At 44.1% G+C, this 12563-nt stretch overlaps 1 protein-coding gene across 3 annotated transcripts in view; it reads left to right on the forward strand.

The window, feature by feature from the left end:
* Window positions 1-7216: 7216 nt before the first annotated feature.
* Window positions 7217-12563, forward strand: part of ITGB8 (integrin subunit beta 8) — a 64678-nt gene continuing 59331 nt past the window's right edge. Inside the window, exon 1 of one of the 3 annotated variants that reach the window (XM_020781277.3) lies at window positions 7217-7600. In XM_020781277.3, coding sequence (XP_020636936.3) covers window positions 7465-7600 — 136 coding nt within the window. In that variant the 5' untranslated portion in view covers window positions 7217-7464. The remainder of the gene's footprint in view (window positions 7601-12563) is intronic. The other 2 variants (XM_020781293.3, XM_020781285.3) reach the window with 2 other exon arrangements.

Raw genomic sequence — 12563 nt, forward strand, 5'->3', positions numbered from 1 at the left:
ACAAGATGTAATCATAGGACTAATTTCCTATACTTGCTGAATGTTTGTTTGTTTCTGCTTATGATGCTGCCCTCCTAAAGTGTTACATAACCCAGGGAGAAATCAATAGACATCCATCCTAATATTTTGAAGGATGTAGTTTACGTTATATGGGTGGAACATTACATAAATAAGCTCAGCCCTGTGGTCCGTAAATAAAATCAATCAGCAGAATTGGATAACAACTTTAGTGAACTACCAGTCAGAGAGGTGGGGGGCGGGGGAGGAAGGAAGATCTTCATCATCTTGGATGCTGGAAAACTTGGGAACTAGGGGGAGAATTGCAGTTACTTAAGCTCCATAATGGAGAGTGCAAACATAGAGCCAACAAGAAGCAGAGATTTAGCAGGTTGTCCCTCCAGGCTGCCCATCTCCATCTCTGTAGATCAGGGCAGGAATAGTTCAGTCCTCGGCCTACAGGGATCCCACAAGGCTATTTCTGTGGCTTTAGCAATCCTCCAGGCTCCCCATTATCCCCACCCCCAAAGTGATCTGTAGTTCCCAGAAGTCTTCTGAGTGGTGATTCACCTTTTAAATTGACCACAGCCCGCTGCAGTTTTCATTTTACGTAACTGAAAACTGACTTTGAGCCACTTCCATTTTCATTTCTTGCAGTTGGTAGTTTTTGTTTGTTTGTTTGTTTGTACAGTACTTGTGCTTTGCATCATGGCATCCCATGAGACCCCTGGGGGAGTCTTGGAGACAGAAAACTAGTCCCAGGACCCACCTAAACTGTCCATCCCACTTCTACATAAAGAGCCTTGCAGGCTGAGAGAAAACTATCAGTTCACTGCCTTTTACTGAAGCACTTCTGTATTGGCGCAGAGCAGTACCAAGTTAATTAGAAATTTCTATATCACCCAAACTGAAGATTGAATTGAATCACTAGACAAAACAGTGTGTAGAAGCCAAATTAGATTACCTAATATCAGAGGAGATGGAATATGCAGCCTCAGGAGAGAGCATATCATTTATGCGAGGCTAGATTAGATGTTCTGCCATGAAAACATACTTCACAACACTGCCCTTGACCAAAATGTGGTGCACACATTGTGATATCAGTGCATTAATATTCAGACTATACCTGAATAGAAAAGAGAGGGAATTTCCTGGCCTTGGCTTGAAATGAAGGTACTTTCCATTTAGCTCATTAAAAGTAATCTTTGGGCATCTCTGTTGGTTCATTGGACCTAAAAGAGACCTTGAAACACAGATGACTGATGAATATGTAGGTTTCACTTTCTTTTTTGTCCTGAACCCAAGGGTGCCCCAGTAAATCTCATGACAATATTTTAAAAATTCAATACAGTGGGGGGTCAGAATGTAAGTTATGGAGTCAAATGCATCATCACTGACTGACAGGACCTCCATGGATAGATTTATTCAGAAGAAATGAATAACACTGTGGGAAATGTAAGAATGAAGAAAGAGATTTATTACTCAGTAGGAGTGGGTTGAAAAGTGTACATGGCCATTTACCACTTTCATAAAAGACCTGTTCTCCAACTTCATGTGTGGGCGTGGAGAGGCTCTGGCAGCAATGTGTGTATCATCTAGATCAGGGAAGGGCAGATTTCAGGCTGGTGACATCTAATTTGCTTTTTTTATTATCAGAAGCTACGGTCTCAGCAATTTGAGCAAAAACTCATCTCCCCCCCCCCCCGTTGCTATTTTTAAACATCTGGCGTCAGAAACTCTTGACGATTATTTCCAAAATCATTCTGCTAATAGATCCATTTATATCTTCTCCTCATTCAGATCTTTTTTCCTATTATTCTGTATTGCCTCATGATTATATGTGCTAACTCTCCCAGGGAAGGATTCTTCAGAAATGCAAATTCCGTGGATAAAAGGCTACCATCAACAAGTTCTGTGCTTACCTACCACAAATCTTGCAGTCAATATATGTAGAATTAGTCATGCTTAGGAGCATGGGGAGGGACAATAACTCTGTGGTAGAACCTGTTTTTCCATTCATAAAGACCCACATTCAATTCCTGGCTTCTTCTGAAAAAATATAGAATAAAATCAAGTGGCAAACCACGGTAAAGAGCCTACCAATCAACCACAAAGTAGGCTGCCTGGACAGGTGATCTGTCCAGGTATAAGGCAGCTTCCTTCTTTAAATCAATAGGCTAGCTGAACCTGTGATACCCGGTATGGTGAAGTGGGCAGAATGATGGATTAGAACTCAGGAGGCCTGGGTTTGATTGCCTGCTCAACTATGGAAACTCACTAGGGGTGTACAACTAGTAATGTCTCTCCTTAAATATCTCACTTACCTTGAAAGCCCTATTAGGATTGCTGTAAGTCAGTTCTCACTTGATGGCACATAACATAAAAGCTGGATCTGACTCAGTATAGAATTAAACTGTCAATTTCATTATTTGTATATGCTTCAAATGTCTGCATGGATTCTTGTGGACATTTATCGCTGTGAATGCTCATGAAAGAAGAGAAGAGTCAGTGTTATGTAGACATGTGGATGGTCAGTGCTACTATAGACCTTCGTTAAAATGAAACAAGTGGTTAAAAACAAACACTGAATTTTTATTGAGAAAGTTACATTTCAGATAGAAAAGACTAAGCCCTAATTCCTAACTAGATGAACATATTCATTAGATCACATACAGGAGAAGAGCAGTAGCATGGCTACTCTTTATAGAGAAATAGAAAAGGAAGTAAGACTGTTAGATGAAATCCCAAGAGTATCAATTTAACAAAGATGCTGGAAAAATAGAGGTCAGAAAGTCAAAAGGATAAGCCTCCCTGGCTTCTCTACCTCTCCTAATAACAATGGAATTAAAGTGTGAATATCTTAGGCTTTGATCACATCAGCAAAATGTTTCTGAGTTACTCCTCCTTAATGCTGACAGGTTTTTTTTTTGGGGGGGGGGGGAGGGTTTCAGATGAGGCAAGCCCATTACTGATTCTTTTGTACCCCCTCCATGCTATCTCTGCATCAAATCCAGTCTGCTGGGAGGCTACTACTGTATTTGTTCCACGTTTCATCACACAGTACAACTAACATCCCACTGAGTGTGTACTCCAAAAACTATTCATTTCCTATGCATCTGGCATGTGGTCCCACTTCCCTCACCTTGTTATTCAACTCCCTTAATTTTTAAAAAATAATTTTCAAATGAGAATGTTGGCACGTTCGTATATTCCTGTCAAATATGGAGCATCACTTCTCCACTGTCTTTTCACCACCACTGCAGTGAACTGTGTGTTCTCCTTCATAGAGGGTAACGAAGCACAAAAATAGGAAGAAATGGCCCAGATCAGTATGTGGCCAGCAAGGACATTTTGCCGACACATCAATGTACCCACACAAGATTTTTTTTTTAAAAAAGGGAAGGGAGGCAGAGAAAGGCACAAGAAAAGGAAGGAGATATATCCTGCTCAAGGCGTGTAGATGAATGTACCACATGGAAGAGTTAAAAAAGATATGAACCACTCACATGATCACAACATGTGGCTATACAGGAAGCAGAAGACACAAGAAAGAAAGGGGGCGTTTCTCTAGTGAGACTGTGGCCTTAGTCTGGGTCCAATCCATTGTCTTTAGGATTAAAAGATATGTTATGCAGACCTGCCTGGAATCCTTAATGAACTTGGTAAATTACTTCAGAGTAGACATGTACAGAATTGCACTCTAGAGCACATGTGTTGCCAACCATTTAGTCAAAGAAAACTGCAGATAGCTTTAAGCCTTAAACGGTTTAGGGCCTCATTACCTTATGGAACGCCTTCTCCCACCTACATCTACCCGTATCACCCGATCTAGACAGGAGGTGAGACTGAGGAGCCTAATGCCGAGGCCCAGAAGGAAAAAACAAGAAACCGGGCCTTCTCGGCAGTGGCTCCTTGTCTCTGGAACAATCTCCCTCCTGAGATTCACATGGACCCTTCCCTGAGCATCTTCAAATGCCAATTGAAAACCTGGTTGTTCAAGCAAGCCTTCCCTCCATCCACAGTCTGAATTTTTGTTTCTTGTGTTTCCTCCATCTTGGATCATTGTGTTTCTTAGTAATATATTGTCATTTTAAACTGTAAATTGTTATGTTATGTTGTTACCTGTCCAGAGTAGTCTATATGGCTAGATGGGCAAGGCTATGAATGTAAACAAACAAACAAACAAACAAACAAACAAACAAAGCTCCATTCCTTTGGCTATACTGAAGATTCTCCACTATATCCAATCACTGATCAGAGACAACATAGATTCCCATCTGCGCTTTGCTCCTCCTGCTCCTTCCCTGCACAGCTATTTGCAAATATGCTGGATGAGAGCACTTCTCCTCCCCCTTTCTCATGCCACACTCTTTAGTATCATCCAGCCAACAACACTCTTCTTCTTAGCCTGCCACCCTTTAATGCGTGTGGCAGCACCTAGATTCAATTTCTGTCATCTCTAGTTTAAAAGGATCTCAGGCACTAGATTTGAAGATGGCAAGAGGACTTTGGAGCACACAATACAGGACTTGAGAGAAGGCAACTCGAGAGAAGTATGTGAGAAATTGACAGAAAGAACCTATGGATCACTTCTTCCATCAGAATTTGGGAAAGTTACGTTTTTGGACTACATCTTCAAGAAAGCCCAGACAACACAGTCAGTATTATAGTCTAAACTTTTCCGAACTGGACTGTCCTCACACGATATTGTTTTTGTCCATTCTCCCAGCCAACAGGGAGAAATGCCTTTCACAACTGTGGCAGATAAGCATGACCAACTGTGCTCTTACATGGAGAATCTACACTGCTTTTTAGACCTATTCTGGACTTGTTTATACAACAAAGCTTTCTTACTAATGTCAGAATAATCAGGACCAACCTTACCCTGAAGCAACATGAAGCAATCACTTCAAACAGATTCCTAACCAAGTGCAATTTCATGCCTCCCACCTCTTTGCCTGCCACGAACTAATGCATGCAGGATGGGTGACATGTAATTTTGGCTCGCCTAGGTAGCACAGAGAACGTTTTTCTTTCAAGTGAAGAATGTTAGGACTGCAGAGATCCCAGCTGAGAGCCACTCGGAACATATGGTGGAAGCAAATTTGTAGCATGCTTAGCAGAGCCCCACCTAGAGCTCTCCATGTTAAAAACCTGGTGCAGTATTTGTACAGTAACTAGACAAGCAAGGCTCTCTTTGGCTTGAAAATGCAAATTAAAAACAAGAGCTGCCTCTTTTAAGGCCCTGCAGAAGGCAGTCTGTCATTCACAACCTTCCAAACACACTCTCCTCCCATACATCTAGGGTTACTGAAAGAGCTCTCCAGATACTATTACAGTATCTGCATCCCTTACATCTGCAGAGCTTACAAAAGTCACTGTACATAACATTTCACACTCTGCTTTGTGCAGTTTAAATTTCCGATAGCTCAATGGGTTAGGTAGAGGCTGGAAGTTTGATTCCCCACTGTGCCTCCCTGACAGGGGCTAGACTCAATGATTCATAGGGTCCTTTCCAACTCTACAGTTTAAAGGCTATTATTATTATTATTATTATTATTATTATTATTATTATTATTATTATTATTATTATTATTATTATTATTATTATTATTATTATTATTATTATTATTATTAATAATAATAATAATAATAATAATAATAATAATAATAATAATAATAATAATAATAATAATAATAATAATAATAATAATGCTTTCAGTAGCAAAGCTTTCCTTGCCTTCAGAAGGAGCAGCAGAGCGAGTGCGATGGTTAGGATAGGGTTAGGATACTGCACTGACAGTTAGTAGTCCTGAGTTCAAATCTCCTCTCCCTAGGGAAGCTCCTTGAGCAGCCATGGCAAAAACCACATCCTCACCTACCTTGAAATCCCTCTTAACCCCATAAATCAAATCAAAGGCGACTTGCTAGCACCCCGAGCGCGCGTGTGTGTACAAGAGCAGCGAAGGAGGCAGCACGCTGTAACAATTCAACAGGTGCGGCTTCACCCTTCAGCGACGAGCCCCTTCTGTTTACTTTCTGCCTGTTGCGCTGTCCCACGAAGGACAAGAGCCCTTTTGGAAGGAGGAAGGAAAGAAAGGCAGGCTTTCCAAATCCAGCAATACGTAAAGCAAAAAAACGACACATGGTGGACTTTTCCCTCTGAGATTGCCCTTTCCCCTCCCCCCACCCCCAGCTGAGGGTTCTTCTTTCGAGCCGTGATGGGTCAGGGAGGGGACACGGGAGGCCCGAGGGTGCTTTCGACCCCCCCCCCCAGATCAGAAAGCACAGGCTTTCTGTTAAGTCGCGGCGCGGGAAGAGAAAGCGAGGGGGGGGGAAAGACGACGAGCGCGGGATGCTGCCGCCTCACCCCCCCTCGCCCCGCTTTCCCGCCCCCGGAGGCCCATTCCCCGTCGGGAACAATAGAGCCAGCCGCGCGAGCCGGCGCCCGACAAAACAAAGCGAAACGGCCTGGGCGACGGCTCCGCGCCCCGCCTTCTCCCCCCCTCTCCCGTCCCGTCCCGCCCCCACACCCGAGCCTCCTTCTCCCCCCTGCTTTCTCCCCCCTCCGTATGTCCTTTCTCCCTCCCTCCCTCTCTCTCTTTCGTTCCTCGCCCGCCGCCAGAGAACCCCGCCGTCAAGCAAAGAGGGCTGGGAGGCAGCGCGGGTGGGTGTGTGGGCTCGGCTCCCGCGCGGGGCGGGGGGGAAACCCCGCCGGCGCGGTGGTTGGCGGGGAGGGAGCCAAGCGCGCCTCCGCCGCTCCGCTGCCCACGCCGGGACGGGAGGAGCAAGGCGGAAAGAGAGAGAGAGAGAAAAAAAAAGAGAGAAGTTCGCCCTGAGCTGCAGGAGAGGGAAAGCCCCCTCACCGAAAGACCGACGTGCACAGTTTGATGTGTGTGTGTGTGTGGTGGTTTTCTCTGGCTCGCTGGACAGGGCGGCACGTCGACGTCGCTCGCCTTTTTCTTTGCCTTCGCGCGGCTGCCGAGAAGCGGGCGCCCCTTCCCCGCGTTGCCAAGGCGCCGGGCGCAAAAGCGGAGGGAGCCACAAAAGCCTTTTGTGTGCGGCCGCGGCGGCGCCCTGGGAGAGCGAAGCGGGGAGGGGGGGGGACCGCCCGGGCGGATGGAGAGCCTCGCTGGGAAAGAAGCGCTTCGTACGTCCCGCTGTCCCGGTTGGACGGCCGTGGCTTCGCCGGACGGGTTGCCGTGCTCGCCCTGACATGCGGCGGCGCTGCTCCGGCTGCTGCTGCTCCGCCTCCTCCTCCTCCGCCGCCGCCGCCTCCTCTTCTTCCACCGCCACCGCTGCTTCCCACCTGCGCCTCCGTGGGGTCGGCGGAGCCTCCTCGGGTTGCCCGCCGTGCCCACGTCTTCGTCGCTTCGGCGGGGGCGGCGACCCACCCGCCGGCCAGTCCCGGGGCCGAAAGTCGCCGCGGCCTCCGAGCCAGAGGAGAGGGGCCGCTTCCTTGGCATTATGTGGATCCCGCTTTTGGCGGTGCTCACGGCCGGGCTCGTCTCCCTGCAGAAATGCCCTCGAGGTCCTGCTGGCCCCCTTCTTGGGGTAGCTCGCTTGGTCGCCGCCGTGGTGGTGCCCGGCTTGTGCCAGCGCCGTAAGTTTGCTCTTTTGAGTTTTCTTTGGCGAAAGAACACCTGTCTTTCTCTCTCCCTCTCCCCCCCCACCCCCGTATACGAATCGACAGATATAGCCGGAAAATGCACCTCTGTGGCTGCACTGCTTTTCGCATTGACCTGGGAGCGAATCCCTCTTAAATAGGGCTGGACTTCAACTGGAGGGGATAACCTTGCGATGAAGTTTTACCTGTTGCTACCAGGTCACTTCGTACTTCGAAATAGATGGGGCTTTCGAGGAGGGATTTGCTACCCCACAGTTTTCATGGTCCAGTGGGGGGATTTGAATCCAGATTCGCTTAGTCCTAGTCTGACGTTCTCCCACTGTCTCAGCTTTTAGACGTGCTTACCAAAAAGGATGTCTGGTAGATTTAAGTGGGGCTTGCTGCATCAGGGGTGCAGCCCTGATGTGAGAAGGTAGTATTTCAGTTGCCAGGAATGACTTTCAAAAAACTGAGGATTTCTATCTAAGTTGTGGCCTTTTCTCCCTTTAATAGAACTGGCTCTCATTCTTTTACATATAAAGAGACCTGAGTTTTACTTTGCATGAATAGAAACGGGAGTTCTGTGATGAGAGCGAGTGACTTTTAGTGCTCTGGTGCTCCAAGAAAAATAATTTGTAAGTGGCAATTGGCCCATGATTCTTGGATCCCAATGCCTACTGTGCCTACTGTTTTGTTACCTTTCATCTGGTCCCTTCCACTTAAGGTGACCTTTTAAATTAAGGACCCCTCATCAATTCTCACATTAACAGAAATTGGTTCCTTTAGTGAATCAGTGCATCTCATATTTGGTTTCCCTCATTCCCTACTGTCTTCTATTTTTATTAGCGTTACTGTGTTTTCCAGTTATGGTAGTCATGTCTTCTCATGGCCCGTCCAAAGTATGGTAGCTTCATTCTAATTATTTTAGTGTCTACTGAGAGTTCAGCTTGATATGATGCAGGACAAACTAGTTTGTCTATTTTGCAGTCCACAGTATCCCTAAAACTCTCCTCCAAAACCACATTACAGATAAATCAATTTTTTTCCTGTCAGTTTTCTTCATTATACAGTTTTCACATCCATGTATCATAACTAGAAATACCACAGTATTGTGACCTTGGTTGCCAGCCAAAACCAAAATTTTTAATGTGTGAGGTTTTTTCTAGTTCCTTCGCAGCTGCCCTTCAAAATTTCAGTTTCCTTCTGATTTCTTGGCTGCTGTCTTTATTTGGATTGATGGTTGAAGCAAGATATTATAAATATTTTAACAGTTTTTGCTTCATGTAATTGTTATGTATTCATTACAATATTTTTCTGTTCTTAATATTCAGCTGTAATCCTGCTTTTGCACTTTTTTCTTTAAACTTCTTCAGTACAGTAGTCATTTCAAATCATTGCTATTTTCTGCTAGTAGTACTGAGTCATTTGCATATCTTAAATTACAAATATTTCTTCCACTGATTTTCCCTCTTCTTCCATCTGAATCTAATTCAGCTTTCTATATGATATGTTTTGCATAGAGATTGAACAGAGAGATAAAACACCCTCATCTGACGCCTTTGCCAGCTGGAAACCATTTTATTTTTCCATATTCTGTCCTAACAGTAGTCTCTTGTCCAGAGTGTAAGTTACACATCAAGCCATTCAAATAATAATCTTAGAACTGCAGAGCTGGAAAGGACACTATGAATCATCAAGTCTACCCCCTGTCAAGGAGGCACAGTGGGGAATTGAACTCCAAACCTCCAGTTCTGCAGCCATAAACCTAAACCACTGAGCTATCACTTGTGGCACACACCTTTCTTGTAGAATGATCCATAGCTTTTCATTATCTGTAGAGTCAAAGGCTTTACTTCAATCTGGAAAGCTCAAACTGTTTATAGTGCAGTCCCAAAACTTTGTGATTTGAATGGCTGCAGTATCCTTCAAGTGGATCATGGGCCTGGTATCATAGAAATGGACCGTACTCTGAATCTAAGCATCTGTTTCTGTATTGTCTCTAAGCAGCTGTCCAGGGTTTCACACAGATTTCTTTCCCAGCCTTTGGAAATGCCAAATATTGAACCTGCAGCCTTTTGCGTGTGCTGTAGCCCAAATCTTAGGAAAGTTACTTTTTTTGGACTACAAGTCCCAGAATCACCAGCCATCATGGCTATTCTGGGAGTTATCATTGAAGACAGACAGACAGACAGACAGACAGACAGACAGACAGACAGATAGATAGATAGATAGATAGATAGATAGATAGATAGATAGATAGATAGATAGATAGATAGATAGATAGATAGATAGATAGATAGATAGATAGATAGATAGATTTACAAGCCCTTACTGTACCACTGGGATATGGCCCTTAATTGTATGTGGCTCTATGCATTCCTTGTGTAGCTATCACACTAGAAGTGTTCATTAATGCAGAAACACTTGGGTGATTGTACAGTATTATGGACAGTTACTACTGCTGTGTATAGCCACTGCACTCTTATCTGAATTGTACTAGACTGTACTTCTTGCACTCCAGTTCCATTTGACAATACTTCTCTCTGTGCTTATGTATCTAGAGGTGCTACTAGATTTGAGAGTCCCCTGCACAAGCCTCTCTGGACTGCAGCTCCCGAGATCTGCACTCTTGTTATCCAGCCCCAGCAATATTGTATAAATCTAAGGGCAGCCCTTCATGCATTCAGTGAAATCAACAGGTCTTCTCTGGGCCTGGTGAGAGTCTGACAAGAGGAAATGGGCCAAAACAATATATGATAAACATCTCTAACAAGTGTAGCATGCTGGGGAGTATTCTTTCAATGGAGGATATACTCCTATTCTCCTGTTGGATGGTGTGAAGCCTAGCAGAGCAGCTATAAACAGGACAAGAGTGTTAGATTTTTCCATTAGAAGTATTCAGCTTGTTGCTGAGCCAAAATCTGTGAGAGTTAATGAGCAGTTGGTTCACCTTTTTTCTGTCTCTATCCGTCACTGAAATAATAATAAAGGAAGAGTTGCAATAAAAGCCTGGGTGGAGTGCTGTAGAAATAGTTGTTGCTGTTTCAGTTCCAGAGACAGAAAATATGTAGGTGATATTTGTATTGGATCCGTTCTTGTTAATAAGAATAAGCATGTTTTTGTGTTTCATAGCATTTGTCACTGGGCAAGACAGAAAGGCAAATTAAACCTTAGCAGTGTACAAACCAGGGCTGGTAAATCCCTGAATACTGTATATTTTTAGCCATTTCGACAGTGGCCTAACTATCAATAAGTTCCTTTACTTCTTTAAAAGTTATATTGCTGGCCTCTAGTACCTACAGCCTTGCATTAAGCATCTCTTGTGGCCACCAAAACCAGGTCTGTGAAACTAAGCTGGGTTGGGCAGCTGGGTGACCTACACTGTACAGTATTTGCTAGCATTCTCTGCCATAAGGACACAACCCTGAAGTCAAATAGTTTTGTCTGCTTTTTCAAGGTAAGCAGAGTATTTGTTAGTACTTAAATGGAAAACTATGAGAGAATACCAGGGATCACCAGGCAAGGCTAGGAAAGAATCTTGCCTAAACCTCTTGAGAGCCATTGCTGTCAGTCAGAACAGACAGTGCTATCTTAGATGGACTAATGACTTACTAAAGAAGACCATTAGTCTATCTAAGCTAGCATTGTCTGCTCTGACTGACAACAATGGCTCTCCAGAGATTTAGGCAACGTTCTTTCCTAGTCTTGCCTGGTGATCCTTTTTTTTATATACTAAAGTTAGCCTCCTTTGTTTCTAACCATGATCATCTAACAATGATATGCAACATTTCAGAGAGCAGAATTTGCTCTCTGAAATATTGCATATCACATTTTATATGTTGCAGTGCAGTTGAAAACAGTGTGGTTTGGATATCAAATGACCTAAGTTGAAAGTTTTGCCCAGTTGTGATACTCACTAGATTGCCTTGGACAATTTGCTTGTTTGTGTGTGGATATACACTTCTCCCTTGAATTGCAGGTCTGAGCAGACTTTTTTTCAACAGACAAACAAACAAATAAATAAACCGTTAATAAATACGCTTTGGGCACCCAAATCCCATGGGTTAAACATCTGAGGTGTTGAAATGGTCTGCTAGCCCTCAAACACAACCAGGCCTCTAGATCAGGGGGGTCATAAGAACTTTTAAAATTCATTACATATGGTACTGTATGGAAAGAATGTCAATGCTGTGGAAGAGAACTTTGATAGAGAGAACTGTGTGTATGTGAATCAACTGTTTATGCTTTGTAGTTATGTTTTGGGGAGCATAAGAGTTACACATGCTTTTTGATCTACATCGGGTGCCTCTAACACCAAAATGTTGAAGGGACAAGTGTATCCAGTTCACTGATGAGTGTATCAAAAGTGGAAGTACTTCATCTGGAGATCACCCATGCACATAGAGGAGTACTGTTTACAAATAATCATCCCTAAGCACATTAGTGTGGAGAGTCCGTTTATACAAATACAAAGGCATGCGTTTGTACATTTGGCAAAAATATATTCATTTGAAAGGAACAATGAAACTTTTGATTGCACCTGTAAGGAGTAGTTGGGCTAACCATACTGCCTTGCAATACACCAAGGATGGACAATGTGTGGCTGTCCAGGTGTTGTTCAAGTGCAGCTCCTGTCATCCTTCACTATTGGCAGATTGTGGCCAATGGGAGTCGCCTGCTCTTGCTGTAATGGGTTAGGAACTATCAAGGCTGTACCTCCTGATTTTGCCTTAGTAATACAGAAGGTGCAGCTGCACTGAAATTTAATGAAAACTCATGTTCATTTTTGCTCTTCTGTATGACCCATATGCTATATGCCTCTGGCAGAGCAGAACTTGGAAAAGTTGCAAGAGTACCACTACTAGAATCCCTGTGGCTGACATGGCTGGTGGTGATTTTGCATGCTATAGCCCAAACTAACTTTTCTGAGTTATGATGTGTCACACACCCCCAGTCCCCC

Source organism: Pogona vitticeps, chromosome 6 (genome assembly GCF_051106095.1).
Source record: "Pogona vitticeps strain Pit_001003342236 chromosome 6, PviZW2.1, whole genome shotgun sequence".
NCBI classification, from domain to species: Eukaryota; Metazoa; Chordata; class Lepidosauria; order Squamata; family Agamidae; genus Pogona; species Pogona vitticeps.